Source organism: Durio zibethinus, chromosome 8 (assembly GCF_047325235.1).
Source record: "Durio zibethinus cultivar Kanyao isolate XHJ-2024 chromosome 8, ASM4732523v1, whole genome shotgun sequence".
Classification (NCBI taxonomy): Eukaryota; Viridiplantae; Streptophyta; class Magnoliopsida; order Malvales; family Malvaceae; genus Durio; species Durio zibethinus.
In genome coordinates, this window is record NC_143169.1 from 24,485,850 (window position 1) to 24,500,862 (window position 15,013).

The 15,013-nt window shown below is 36.6% G+C and overlaps 1 protein-coding gene and 2 pseudogenes across 4 annotated transcripts; 1 reads left to right on the top strand and 2 right to left on the bottom strand.

The window, feature by feature from the left end:
* The first annotated feature begins 156 nt into the window (after window positions 1-156).
* On the top strand, window positions 157-2,831 carry LOC111278707 (protein DOG1-like 4 pseudogene; annotated as a pseudogene).
* Window positions 2,832-2,993: 162 nt separating this feature from the next.
* LOC111278140 (protein MALE DISCOVERER 2-like) lies at window positions 2,994-12,616 on the bottom strand. 3 transcript variants are annotated; one of them, XM_022864656.2, is made up of 15 exons: window positions 11,563-12,616; window positions 9,981-11,393; window positions 9,427-9,885; window positions 9,173-9,305; window positions 8,759-8,830; window positions 8,199-8,342; window positions 7,973-8,116; window positions 6,931-7,032; window positions 6,224-6,285; window positions 5,663-6,139; window positions 4,940-5,130; window positions 4,319-4,451; window positions 4,070-4,227; window positions 3,797-3,985; window positions 2,994-3,641 (listed from the first exon to the last, which is right to left on the bottom strand). In XM_022864656.2, the coding sequence occupies exons 3-15, from the start codon at window positions 9,524-9,526 to the stop codon at window positions 3,381-3,383; spliced, it is 2,166 nt and encodes a 721-aa protein (XP_022720391.2). In that variant the 5' UTR covers window positions 9,527-9,885; window positions 9,981-11,393; window positions 11,563-12,616; the 3' UTR covers window positions 2,994-3,380. The 3 variants fall into 3 exon arrangements, with proteins under 3 accessions (XP_022720391.2, XP_089621021.1, XP_089621022.1); XM_089764895.1 differs by lacking the exons at window positions 7,973-8,116; window positions 9,981-11,393; window positions 11,563-12,616 and having other exon boundaries at window positions 9,427-9,932; XM_089764896.1 differs by lacking the exons at window positions 9,173-9,305; window positions 9,427-9,885; window positions 9,981-11,393; window positions 11,563-12,616 and adding an exon at window positions 8,934-9,012.
* A 520-nt stretch (window positions 12,617-13,136) lies between these two features.
* On the bottom strand, window positions 13,137-14,454 carry LOC111278618 (peroxisomal targeting signal type 2 receptor pseudogene; annotated as a pseudogene). Its single transcript, XR_016344129.1, has one exon. The product of XR_016344129.1 is annotated as a peroxisomal targeting signal type 2 receptor pseudogene (transcript).
* Window positions 14,455-15,013: the final 559 nt, after the last annotated feature.

Below are 15,013 nucleotides of genomic sequence, written 5' to 3' on the forward strand. Positions count from 1 at the left end.
GGCACGACAAGATATTTTCTTCTTGCATCAAGATAATGAATAATTGTCATAACCTGCAATATTTGATATTGGTATTACAAATATTAGGTAGTCTTTGACATGTAATAAGTTAAGCTCTATAAACTTAAAACCAATTAGAGATGAATCCATGAGGTTATAATGGTAATAAGCAATGACTCAAATCGATCCTCTACCAATTAATAGATCATATGTTTGGATTTTCTCTTTTCACTCCTGTTCTGGTGAACAATTAGTTGCTGAGGTACATGGTTGCTTTAATTTGTTTTTAATGAATTTTGGTTTCAGAGTTTTGCACTGCATTCATATTTTGTTTGATTCTATTATGGGTTTATAAAGAGCCACAACCAATGCTTCTGTCTTATTTCTGGGGTGGCTTGCAAGTGGATAAATCAGCAATGATAAGCCATTGACCACCTCCCTTATTCTTTTTCCCTTCTCTTTTACCCTAACCAAAAAAGCAGTGATTTTTTGGTCCAGGCTCTTTATTAATTAATCTCCTAAATTCATCGCGGAGGAAGTGTGGGTTTTATTGCTTTGGAATTGGAACACACCTTAAATAAAATAAAACAAAATTGGTCACAAGCACACAGACACATTATATATGGTCTCTTTGTTTTTTGTTTCAAATTTCAGCCGTAAAACTTGATAACCTAGATTTCAATGAAAATTGAAACTAAAAACATTCATTAAGGAATATATAATTTTGCTTTTACATTAAACATTCAAGTAAACAAACCTGAGAATTTATCCAGGGAACTGGCTGTGTCACATGCTTATGCTATCCATATATAGAGAATTCTTATTTCCTACCATGCCTATTATCTCTTGTTTTTCCCCACTAATGCAGGCAAAGGTGAAGCTTCTTACCTGTCGCAAGAAAATCCACGCCCTGCAGTGGAGTTAATGTGCCAAGTAATTCCTTTAGCCTGCTTAGCCTCGGCTTATCAGCCCCCCTGCAGCATATTCGTCATAGAACTCTCGTGCTCATCCAGTGCACGATCTACTTCTCCACTTGATTCACCTACCTGCTCAACCTTTTTGCAATCACGGCCATTGGATGGTCTGCTATGTTCTCCTCCAAGCTGACCATGTGATTCGACAGTCTCTCTTCTTCCTTGATCATCTTCATGTGCAAATCTTTTATCATTACGAGTTGTGTTGCTGAAATTTGGCCATTTTCAATTTGTTCTAACTGATGAAACTTTTTTGTATTTGTGTGGGCTAGGCTGCTGGTTATATGCGTAAGCGTAAAAACACAGTTAACATGTAAATCCTGAGGGATCCAAAGCACGGTTCATGGAAGATAAGGGTGGGACCGAAAGAAGTATTTTGAGGGAACAGTGTGAATGAGTTCCACGTTGAACCAAGATTGTTTCCTGTGGTGACACGTTCATCCTAACAAGAACCTCAACGCCAGCTGGTACGACGCATACATGACTGCTCAAGGAAGTCAAAGGTTGAATCCTGTTAAGAGTTAAAGAATTATAAGAGTTGGAGATCAGTAACTACAATGGACAGATAGTCGATTCATGTCTTCCCTATTTTGCAAAGCGTCATGTATCAGCTCAGCCCCTTCCCCCCTCCTCTCAAAATCCACTACTAGCTCACTGCTGTTTGAAAGCCATGTACTCCCTCTTCTCACTCTAACCGTGTCTCATACTTCTTTTTCCATCTGTTCTTTCCCCTCAAATCCCCCTTAATTCACTTATATATCTGTTGCATGCTGCCACAGTTTTCTTCAAAGTCCTGAATCCTAAATCCTTCTATAAGGCTGTAACCCACACTTCTATTAGGAGTTTTTTTCCCCAAGGTAGTATCGCTCAAAATCTTTATTTTTTTAATGAGAGTTATTTTAAATTTATTTCCCTAAATAAAGTAGTCAAAGCCACATCATTTTCATTTATTTTTATTCCCAAAAGGGTAAAAGAAATGAAGACCCCAGTTGGAGAAAGGTTCGAGTTCTTCGACAAGTGGGTTTGTCAACTTGATGACTACTTGCAACAGCTTCATAGGGTGTCCAAGGAAAGTTTAAGTGAAGCTGAGCAACAAGTTTTGGTGTCGAAACTGACAACTCATTTCAAAGAATTCTACAATGTCAAATGGAGGACTGCTGCTTATGGAAATGTGCTTGTGTCCTGTTTGGTTAAGCAAACAAGAGAATGCTTATTCATGGCTCACCGGTTGGAAGCCATCTATGATATTTCAACTAGTTGTCAATGAGGAGGACTCGGGTGCCTGGCCCGGATTTCTGAGTTGACGGAGGAGCAGCTAAGGAAGATAGGGCATTTGAGAATGAAGATAAAGTTAAAAGGAAGAGAAATTTGGGGAGGAAAATGGAGAGGCAGCAGGTGGCAATGGCGGACCGCAAGATGGTTGAGCTAGTTCGTATGGTAAGCGGAATAAGGAATGGGGAGGTGGTGGGTCAGGTGGACGGGTTGGTTGAGGTGGCGCTCAAGGGTATGCTGGCAGGGCTGGAGAGGGTCATTAAAGCTGCTGACTGTGTGAGGCTCAAGACTCTGAAAGGAGTTTTGGATGTTTTGAACCCATCGCAATCTGTGTACTTTATGGCTGGGACTTATATGCTTCAGATTCAGCAGAGGCAATGGGCCATTGAAGGGATACCCATAAGGATCCGAGATTAGAACTACAAAATGTTCTCTTTTTAATGAGGTTTTGTGATTGCATGTCAAGATTTATTCTGTTAATCTGTCATCTTTCTTGTTCAGAGGAAATTTGAGATGTCTCAAAGAAATGAGTAAACGACCATGGCCCTGGCAGAATCAGATTTCACTGGGGGCAAACAGAGTGATTTAGGCAGAGCAATGCACAATCTTGTTCTTGATGATTATTATTTGTTAGCAATTATTACCTGCAAATAACATTTCTAAATTCGGGTACCAAGTAAAAAATAAACTTAAAAAAAAAAAAACCCAAAATTTTAAGTGACTAATATCAAAACTGTGGCAGAAGGTTTAAAATTTCTCAACCACCTAATTACATTTAAGAGGAAAAAAAAATGTCAACAAATTGATATGTTAGTTTTTTTACATCAGTTTTTTTTAACATCACAAACTTTATAATCACAAAATACATACATCTATTACAATTGGGTGCACAATCCCCATTAAAGAGTATAACACACTTTTATTCCAATGAACTGCTGAGGATGAATGGGGGGAAAATATTAAATGGATGATAGGATATGTATATATGAAAACAAAGTGACCAAAAAAGATGTGATTTGGAAACCAAGTATAAGGAATCAATGTTTATTTTGGAAGCAAGGACGAAAAAGCTATTCTTCCATTTTGATACAAAGTAAGAGAGAGACTTGACTTACAACACAGACAAGAGGGTCATTAGGTGGCCTCCATTGATAAAATCTCAAGTTCGGCCCACCACAAGGGGGAAAGTCTTGGGGTGGCTTGCTCAGGGGGGATATTAATCACTTCCCTCAATTTTGAAGTGATATCCTTCATTGTTGGTCTTTGCCTTGGATCTGTTTGGATGCACTGTTGTATAACCTCACAGATTCCATCAAGCTCATCAATTTTGAAAGACTTGAGGGTGGGATCAATCATGTAGCTGATGCTTCGTTTATCATTCAAATATTGAACGGCCTGCCAAGTTCATTATTTAATATTAGTTTACCAAAAATGCAAAAACTATGATCAAGCAAGGCAAGTGTAGCTTTTGCCTTTGAGGCCAATTCTAGAAAAGGATGGGATGAAAGTGCATTACAAAATTATCAGGTCAGGTGTCATCCTAAACATACCCATTTCTCAAGAGGGCCTTGCTCTTCTGAGTAAGGAAGCTTCCCGGAAATGACTTCAAGTAACAGTATTCCAAAACTATAGATATTCACTTCTGAATCAACAAAAGGTGGCAATTCAGAATGCTCTGGTTCAGCATCACCTGAGGTCTTAGACACAGGTGCAGGCCGTAAACTACCGATTTCCGAAAGCTGTGAGAGTTAACAAGGAAAGAGAATGAGTGTTGCATAATGATAAGAAATTAATGAAGCCAATTTAAACAGATATTGATGTACCTTCGCAGCATAATCATCTGTTAGAAGGATAGCAGTTGAACTTAAGTTTGAAAGAGCTATGGGAGGATTCAGATCATGGTGCATGTACTGAAGACAATAAGCTACACCCATGATGATCCTCATCCTTGCATTCCAATCAAGATGCTCCATTTCTTTAACTGAGAACAAAATACTAATATTTAAGCTCTCAAAGAATCAACATTGAGTAAAATATTCACCACAAAATACACATGTAACTGACAATATTACCATGCAGACGCTCAAAAAGGGTTCCATTTGGAGCATATTCAAACACCATCATCCTGTTGAAAGGTTCATCCTCCTTACAGTAGCCAATAAGGTTGACAAAGTTCTTATGGTTAACTCGTGACAATGTATCAATCTATGGCGAGTTCCAATATAACAATTGGTTAAAAAGTTTGGATAGAAAATGATCAGGAGATTTAAAGGAATGTTTGGTGCATAAGATTATAACAGGATATGATAAGATGATATTATAAATAATATTAGATTAAAAAATGTAATCTTATCTTGTGTTTGATGTGTGCAAAAATTAGAATATGAAATTTTATGTATTGGTCAAAATTATTTTTCCTCAAAGTTTATACAATTTAAATTATTGATATAATTTTTAAGTGTATAATAGGACATCTAAGTTCAATTTCATGGATTAACACTTTGAGAAGATGAATCATCCTATGCCAAGATGATGATTAATCTTCCTTGCAATCCTATCCCTTTCTTTACAAACCAAACATGGCATAGGATAATTATCATTCTATCCTATCCTATCACCTAAAGGTATAAAATTGAATTTTGTTATGGCAAAAAATATCATGTTTATTTTTTGTAACTGTAAAAATAACATACCTTTCTCCGATAGGCCATCTCTGAGTTCTTTGACCACTCTCTTAAAGATGAAACGCCAATTGATGCAACAGCAATCTCAACCCCGCTGGAAAGTGTCCCTTTATACACTGTACAACCTCCAATTGTGTCAATTATATTGCTAAAATCCTCACAGGCTGTTTCCAGTTCTGATCGGTTTAGGTTAGGCACCCCTGCATTTGGAATAAACAGAAAATTAAGGTTTTTCTGCATTATAAACAAAATAATACCAGAGGTATCATGCCAATAAAGTCAAACTGGTCTGGACATTATCTCAGATCAAGGCGCCTCATGCCAAGTAAATTAAAATCTGCAACATCAACTGATATCTAGCAGGAATATTAGACACAGGACAAGTAATGAAAATCCAAAGACCCTGCCATTCGTTCCACAGAGTATGAAGCAAAGTCTTTGTTCTCCAAATTCAGAAAGTAAAATAACAGGGGCCATCACCGCATGTGGCAAAGACGAACATTTAAGTTCTTTCAATTGACAGAATATTTTTAAGAATCTTTTGTTCAAGCATTCTAATGCCTATTATTAACAAAACATGGATTATGTTAAAAATACCAGCATATACAACGTAGTGCCATAGTGAAGATGTAATTTGTTCATCTAGAAAAATTAATCAGGCTCACCAATCAACAATTCAACTAGACAAATAATTTGGTTGTTGACACAATCAAACAAAATATTTTAAATTACCTGTAACAAAAGCTTTCTGCAGCTGTCCACTTAGTCCAGTTTTCCAGGGACCTATGGTTTTTGCTGCTCGTTTCCGAAAAATGATAGCCATGGCCACAACTGCAAACAAGATGACCACACAGGGAATGAAAATGAGATATTTCCATAAATCCCCAGAAGCTGAAGTTTGTTGAACAATTGGCTCTGCATTAGAGGTTTGGGATGAGAGGTCAGCAGGCTCTGAATTAGTCCCTGGAGGAGGAGCAGGAGGATCAACCAGTGGTGCTGGTGCATGAGACTGTTTCTTTGTTCCCTTCGGCTTCGGCACAGCGGGGAAAGTCCCACTACTTCTGGTAGTTGGGAGAGAAATGATCTGTTCAGTGGAAGACGTAGCAGCAACAGGTGCAGCTGGGAGGTTCTTTGCCTGCTCAAGCAGCCTACGACGTGCAAAAGGGACAAGATTCCTTATGTTATGGGCCATTTGTTGCTTAGATGAACCTAATTAAGAAAAACAATGTCATTGTTTCCAGAAGCCATACTTTGTTGTCTGATGAATGGAGATTTTGTAATTGTTATACTAACCAGGCACATCCCTGCAGCAACTGTCTTGACGCTCAGCCAGAGAGTCTTTTTGCAACTTGAACCTTGTAAGAAGGTAAATCATATGAACAAAGAGAACAAGATGATTTTAAAAACTAAAATAACATAACAAACAATACAAAATAAGACAGTAAAAAGGATATAAGTTAATTACACTTTTGGTACTGAAACTTTGAGAAAATATACAAACTGGTACCTAAAGAAAAAAAATGTACAATCTGCAACTTGAACTTTCAAATTATGTACCATAATAACCCAAACTCTAATCCAGCTAACCTTATTAGCTTATATATGTGGCGTTTAACAAATATTATCAAGTTATATATTCACTACACATACCATCAACTGCTTTTTTTTCAATACAAATTAAAAATATTTTACCTGAACCGTAAAATATGTCTAGGATTAGTCAATCATTTTTTATCACGTGACATCCACAGGAAGGTTTTTTACAAAATATTTAACATTTTTGTTTAACAAATAACATGCATATAACAAAATTATACTGATTAGATACTATATAGGCGAATTAAGTTAACAATTTTAGAATTTGCATTAAAATGATACATTATTTGAAAGTTCAAGGTGCAAATTGTACATTTTATTTCTTTAGATACCAATTTATACATTTTTCCAAAGTTCAAGTACCAAAAGTAAAATTAACTCAAAGATATATGATAAGTTCATACTGTGGTAATGGCAGGGCATTGAGGTAAGTTATAAGAGCTCCTTTAATTGGGAAGAACAATGATCCTTCTCTGTTCAGTTGTTTCAAACTGCTCTGCCATATGCTGTCAACTTAGGCCATAAGTAATTAGGAAACTAGAGGACTAGAAATCTTAATAAGTTTAATTAGTCAGTTAAAAAGAAGCCACGCTATAAACTTAAGTGTATTAATCTCCATCATGCCACATATCAATGCAAAAGTGTGAATAACTTTTTGTAGAATCAAGTTCAATGTATTTTTGAAGAAAATAGGACTTTGTAATAAATCTATGCTAGCGGCATAGAAGTCTGAGAATATGTTGAGGCCATCATTCTGCATGGTATGCTATGACCTTATACTAAAGCTTATCCTAGCAAAACTTACTAACTCAAAATGCCTCACAGAAATATCAAACAAGTGTTATCTGTCTATGTTTTTGTCCATCTAGAGTTCCAACAGCAGAATGAGGCACAGCAATGAATGATTCCATGAACCCCAGAATCGACATAAGCACTAGAACTAACAATTCAGTTGCCAATACAAGCCGAAGATGTAGAGTATCTACTTACTTGAATAGATTGTGTATCACCCAAAAGGCAAAAAGTCAAGCAAGTCATTTGAAGCACTCTTTTGATTATCAGAGGCATTTTCTTTCTTCTCTGTGATTAGAGAGGCATATTAAATGGTTTTAAAGGAAGCTGATGTCCACCCTTATTTTCATATAATCATGTAGCAATTAGACCTTATAAAACTAAGCGTTTAAAGAAATTTTAGGCCAATGAACCACAAAAGTCAGTCTGCTATGAGAAACATATATCTTCCTCTAACTTATTTCTAGCCCAGGCAAATTATCAAGTTCATGGCATATTGGTAGGTCAACAAAAAGACAATGGGACAAGAGCTCTGATGGTTTTATAGCATCTATCCTTGTGTTGTGGGTGGATAAGTATAGGTTACAGAATAAGGGGAAGGGATCAATCAAGGCAGAACAATAAAAATTCTACAGCAATGAATATGGCTATTACCAAAGTCCAAACTTTCTATTTACACAGCCAATTTCAGTAGGCAACATCGAAGTAAGATTTTCATCAAACTGCAGTTCAGAGAGCAAGTTTAGCCTCCCAAGATCAGAAGGAATGCTGCCCTCAAATTTGTTGTCACAAAGTAACCTAAGGTGGAAGGTAGATTAGTTAAAGGTAACACAGAGAACAAGGCATTATGCACAGCATAAATTTACAAAAGTGAACTTACAAGCGTTTTAGAGACAGCATGTTGCCTATTTCTGCTGGAATTGTTCCATTCAAGTTATTTTCTCTCAAATCCAATTGCTCCAGCTTTGTAAGCTCTCCAAACTCCTTTGGAATGGCGCCAGAGAAATGGTTTTTATATAGCACACTGTTAATATAAGCATCAAGAAGAAGATCCAGAAAGTTCAATTAGGTTAAGTAGCACTAAAAATATTACCAAATATAAGGCTTCATGCTAATACCTACATACAGTGCCTCTCATTTACAGAATTCCTTGAATTCACACAGTTAATCTATTGCAATGCATAAAACCAGGGTTTATGCAAAAATGACAACAAAGACAACCAGCATACAAGAATTGAAATGTAAAAGATACGGTAATACTTTGTTTCCAAATCATATATTGGGACCGAGTAGTAATTGATAATCGCAATATCAGATGGTGCTAACTTTTATCAGGACTGTTGGGCAAGCAAGAAGAAACTAGACTTGAAGTAGGTAGAGTATTTCAGAGGGAAAAAAATGAAAATTCACTCATTTAGCAGCAAGATTGTGAACCCTTACAGTGATCTTAAGTCACTTAATTTCCCCAGCTCAGGCGCCAATGTACCTTCCAAAGAAAGGGCACTCAGATCCCTAAAAGCGAACAAACAAAAAAAACATAATCTGAAGATTCATCCATTCACAGTTTACACCATAAAGAACTTCTAAACTAAAATTTTTTTAATTAGCTCAATACCCATTTTGTTAGAGCATTCACATACTAAACTCTAATTACCGATCAAATGAGGAACATAGCAAGGATTCTTCTCTAAACAAATGTATTCCTTTAATGGGTACACACACACACACACACACACACACATATATATGTGTGTGTGTGTGTGTGTGTGTGTGTGTATGTGTGTGTATGTGTGTGTATGTGTGTGTGTGTGTGTGTGTGTGTGTGTGTGTATGATATATAAAAGAGGGACTTACAGCATTTGCACTTTACCGTCGACACAAAGAACCCCCAGCCACATGCATGGTGTGCTGTCATTGGAATTCCAATTTGCGAACGCACCATACGGATCAGAATCAATATTCGCTCGAAATTCTAACAAAGCCAAACCTGCATCTCCAAATCCAATTAAAATCGAAGAAGAAAAAAGAAAGTTGAAAAAGGAAAACAAACAACTAAATTGAACAGCATTGTAAAAAAAATAAACAGAAATACCAGAAGAAAGAATTACCATCAGAGTTAATGGCCAAAGATTCTTGAATTATGAAACTTGGAATCAGGAACAAGAAGCTTAACAAATGGAATCCAATTGGATTACATCTACCCCCCATTGCTTGATAAGCCAAATGCTACAGTGGCGGAGGTAGCAAAGATATCTGCCAACAGCCAGGTCGCTGTACAGAATCGCCAGGTTTTCCTTATACAAAGTACCCCCTCTTCCAAACTCACTCTACAAAACGAAACAACACCACCAATACCAAAAGAGAAAAAAGAATCTCTACGTTTCCTTTTTTATTATTTACAGAAATGTATAACAAAAAAACGTAAATTCACCGCCTTTGGTGATGATCGTATCAGGGTCTCTCATTTTTCTGTTTTTTATTTGATCTTACAACACACTTTTGCTTGACAAATGCATTTGAATTATCAACAGCTGAAGCTTAACTTCTCCTTACAATCTCAAGAGAAGCTGAAAAAAAAAAGAAACATGAGAATGACCTCGAGAGCAAGCAATCCAAGAAAAGCAAAAGGGTCTCCAAACAATAAAGGGCGAGCTGAATTTACCATAAAGGGTGCACAAAATCAAAACTTTTGTTCTTCTTTGATGCTGCTGTTGCAATGGTAAAAATGGGATTTTGTCTGAATAAATGAAAGTACAAAAAAGTAGGTTCTTGATCGGTGGGGGTGGTAATGTTAGAGAGGAGGTTCCTGACAGAGACTCAAAAAGGCAGCAAAGAAAAAAATATGTAAAATATTTGGAATTTGAAACAACAAAACTAAAAAAAAAAAAAAAAAACCCAGAAATTTTTTTCTATTACTGCCCTTTTTTAGAGGATGATCTCAGAGCAGTAGGTCCTTCTCTTCGACCATCTTTGGTCTCTTTCTCATCAATGGGGGCTTCAAGTTTTGTTTTTTTTGTTTTTTGTTTTTTTGTTTTTTTATGTTTCTTACAAAACTATCCAGAGATTTTCCTCCTGTTTTCTTTCTCTTTCTTTTTTCTTTATCCCTAGATGGAGCATTGAGCCCCCACCAGCCACCCCCACAAGCTGTGTTCTGTTTTACTCTTTTTTCCCCAATATTTTTTTCTTTTTTCTGTGTGTTTTTTTTTTGGAAGGGCCATAATAAAATTTTGCTCTTTTTTGAGGTGTTTAATTTTGGGGTTTTGGGAGAGGTCCACATAAAAGTATAATTAATTAAATAATTAATTACTAATTAGTGTTGATTAAGAATTGGCGGGAAGGATTAAGGACAGGACTAACTGTCAACTGTGGCCCCACATAAATGAAGAATGGTGGTGAGGGCCCCCACTTCCGTTGTACTCGGACGCGCTTTTTCCATTTTTTATTTATTTTTGAACTTTTGACTGGTCCCACAATTTGCGTGCTTCCCTCTTTCTAACATGATTAACAGATTCTTACAGTAATGGGATCGCCTCCGCTTTCAGGTTTCAATGCTTTACCCTGAAGCCATAATTAAAATTTCAGGTCAGAACAGCAAATTCCTCTGAATTAGTGGCAACTGGCAACTATGTTTTTCCCTGGATGGATTTGTTTCACCATCTATTCAGATTTCAGAACTACCTTGAGACAAAGATGCATGAAGGAATGGATTATATATTGGTGTTGGAAGTCGAAACTTTGGACAGGAAAATCAGGAGCACATGAATTAATTTACTAATAAACTCCTGTTGCAGCAAAGTTAAGCGGCTAAAATGGCAGATCGAGAAATGTATTTGTGGTCATTACAAGATTTGAATCTGAATTTGATGTAACAATTGCCTTTCCTGCATTGATGGCTGACGTAGGTAAAAAGAAATGAGCAACTTACAACTACAAGCTTGAACAACAAGAGCTAACAAATCCACTTGACAGCATAAAGATACAAGGAAAATGGAAGGAGAAGCACCTGGAAGAAAGACGGAAAAAAATGGTAGGCTGCAGCAAAATCTTAACCAGCTCTGACCATGTCGAACCAAAACTGTTTAAACAAAGGAAATGAGTGCAATGAATTCAATAATGCCATCCTTAATTTTAAGTTTTGGATTAGTGGGAAAAGTGAGTTACTAATTCCTGTTAAGGACGTAAGTGTTAGTGTTTACAAATGAAACTCCCATCAGAGAAGACAATAGTGGATGTGATAAGATTACCTCAGAATAGCGGACGTGATCATGATGCAAGTAAGAAGTTTTGACAATTGTTTCCCACTTGGTATCAGTAGCAGGTATGTTAGGTTCCTGTTTTTTAGGATTAAAACGAGTGCTATTGTAGGACTGCGAAAATGAATTTCTTGACATAGCTGAAGGCAGTGCATGCCATAGTCAAGACTCAGATGGTGATTTTGGTAAAGGAGGAGGAAGCCTCGGAGTCTTCTTGATCAGCTGCTCTCAAATCATCATCAGTACTAAGAATTTGATTTCCATCAGCTCTAACTTTTATAAGCTCTAAGGACTTGGACTCATGATTCGGTCCTCCATTCCGTCTGAAGGAATCTATCATTTCTGCTTGACCTCTGAGATCAGGTTTGTCAGAAAAGCAAGAAACACTGGAATTGACTGACTCTGTGATTTCATATTCTGATATGCCCTTTCCATCCAAAAGATTAAAGCCTTTTATATCTTGAAGAGAAAATTCTACAATAGCAGGTTCTTCCAGCATTCTGTTCACTACTAAGGTATCAGAATGCTTTCCCATGGAGTCTGTTTGGAATTTGGCATCTGAGGAACTGGAATCCGAGCTTGTAATTTCAGCAAAATTTACAGTATCTACATATAGTGTTTTCCCAACTACACGGCTCAGAGAACCTGTCCCTTGTCTCGTGCTTTTGGTGTACTTAACCAACATATTGGCTTTGAATTAGAATTCTATTTACACTCCCATTTTTACTCTGTACATCTCAATACTAAATATACTCCAAATTCAAACTTAAATTTCAGATTTCTACTTAATACACCCCATCCTTCAACAATTGATTTTTTCTTCGTACCCTCAACATTTTTTCTTCCTTCTTTCTTCTTTTATCTTTAATCTCAAACCCAAATTAACCCCAAAATTATATGTTTTTTTTAGTTTTCCTTTTATTAAAAATAAGATTTCGAGATTTATTTTATTTTATTTGATTTAAATGCATGCAAAAATAGGTTAGAGTTCACGAAAATAGATTTCCAAAAAATTATGCTTTATTTTAATAAATGAATTTCCAAAAATATAAAACAACCAAATTTGAGATTTCATTACCTTGTTGAGCTAATCTCTCTCATTATTGTTTCTCATTTCTAGTTTTAACAAGGGTTTCAAAATTTTGATTTTAGTTTTAAAAATTTAGGGTTTAGTGTATGAGAAAAAAGGATGAACGAGGAAGAAGAAGAAAGAAAAGAAAAAGAAGAAGATAGTAAAATTATAATTTATTAAAGGATAAATTTAGTATTTGTTATGTGGGTATTTTTGAAAAAAAAAATTAATGGGGTGCAATGAGAAATTTGGATGGTCTATTTAAAAGCCGCCTTCGAATTTCTCCGCTCCCTACTCCATGTCAAGCATACAGTTCTAAACAGAAACTCCTTTGCTTTATTTTAATTGATATACAGGGGATCAATGTCCAATTCAATAACTCAATAAGGTACTTATTCATCAAGAACACAATGCAATTGTGCAAAGGCATATCATAGCTATACCAAATTATAATTAACCACAACTACAGCGTCATGCCACCATTACCAATCCCTTTCCAAATAAATCATTCATTCATTCATCAGTTTCTACCGATTCAAAAGTGAACCATTCCAGTATTTGCTCAAATTATGAAAATGGATTATACAAAAACCAAACAAAAACAAAAGAGAAAAGTTTTAAAGACTTCTCTTTTTAAGCTGCTTTGGGGTCCATCCCCTGCTGCCAAACGTAAACAAGCTCATCCCAGCCAGTACTGGCCATAAGTCCATCAACAAGCACACTCAGATCCACCCCAACAGCGAACTCTGTATGATGATCATACCTTCCAACAAGTGCATCTTCCACCATAAAATCCCACAAACAAACCGTCATATCATACGAACAAGACACAATCAAATTCCTTCTATGCGGCGAAAACTTAATTTTCCTAACAGCATAACCATGACCGTTAAGAACCGAAACAGGCATTCTATAGTTCCTGACATCCCAGATTTTGATACTCTTATCTACACTTGCACTAGCAATCAAGCAATCATCGTATTTATTCCAATCACATGACAAGATTTCGTTTTCGTGACCTGGGATTATCATCGTTGAGCCGGGTTCCCTAACGTCCCATATTCTTACCGTACAGTCACCGGAAGCCGAGGCGAAAACGTCGGCGTGTTTGGGGTTCCACACAACGGAATACACGCAATACGCGTGTTCCTTGAAAGTGCGAAGGGAAGCGGGGCGGTCGAGGGTCCACAGCTTGACGGAATCGTCCCAGGAAGCGGAGAGGAACGAGTCGCGCCGCGTGGGGTTGTAATCGAGACCGTGGACTTCACGGGCGTGTTCTTTGTGGGAGCGGAGAGGGTTGGAGTGAGGAGGGAGGGCGGTATCGTATACCTTGATAGAGCCGTCAGCGATGGCGGCAACGAGGACGGAGTCGTGCGATTCGGACCACGCGACGTCGTAGACTCCATCAGCGGTGTCGAAGGCGATTAGCTCGTTGATGATTGGCGACGTTGGGGAGAGGTCGATCACATGGACACGGCCGTTGCCTAATATGCCGAAGTTTTGGGCAGTCGCTACGGCTAAACGGGACTCGTAAAAGGGGGAAAACCTAACGGAGTAGCCGTTGAACGGGGTTTTAAAAACGGGCATCTTTGATTTAAGTACTTGGAGGATAGGGATTTTTCCCTTTCTTTTCCCAAGATTTGATTTATTTGGTGGATGATGATTTAGTTTTTCGAGGATTTGGATGAGGCTGGTTGCAGAAATTGCAGCTCAATTTCACCTTCAACAAAGCAGCTTCACCAGTTTCACTTTCACCAGGCAAGGGAATAGGGATTGCATTTTGTATGGGCTCAAGTGGAGAAGAAACCAGAGAATGGGCTAGATCCAATAGAGCAAACCTCGGTCAAAACTAAAAGGCTTTACAAAAATTGGGCTTGATCCAGTAAATTGGAAATGCTGGTTGGGCTAATTTTGATAGGTAATTTAGCAAATTGGATTGAATTATTTTGGATAAAAAATTTTAAAATTTTATCATTTAAATTTTCATATTACTTCAGTTTAAATTATTAATTTTTAAAATAAAATCAAATGGTTTTAATTACAATTTTTATTATTAAATTCAAGTTTTTTTAAGTTTTGATTCTTACACATTTGATTGAGCAAATTCAAATTATTAATTCATCAAATAAGGTTAAATCGAATGAATTTAACTTGAAAAAAAATTTGATTTGATCAAATCCAAAAACTTTATTAAAAAAAAAATCTTATAAGATTGAGTCAAATCGAAATCGTTACGAAATTATATATATTTACCATCCTTAATTTTAACTTTATAGTAGTTTATAATTATGTCTTTTACCTTTTTTTTTTTTGGACATTAATTAAAAAAAAGCTTCTACTATTACTACTGTAATATTTATACTTAGAAAC

What these genes read in the sequence shown, in the direction of transcription:
- LOC111278140 (XM_022864656.2), bottom strand. Translation starts at nt 9,526, where the DNA reads ATGGGGGGTAGATGTAATCCAATTGGATTCCATTTGTTAAGCTTCTTG. An exon ending in TTGCTGCAGGGATGTGCCTG is followed by an intron (nt 6,140 to 6,223) that starts GTTAGTATAACA and finishes TTTCTTAATTAG; the next exon opens with GTTCATCTAAGCAACAAATG. An exon ending in AGATGGCCTATCGGAGAAAG is followed by an intron (nt 4,452 to 4,939) that starts GTATGTTATTTT and finishes AACTCGCCATAG; the next exon opens with ATTGATACATTGTCACGAGT.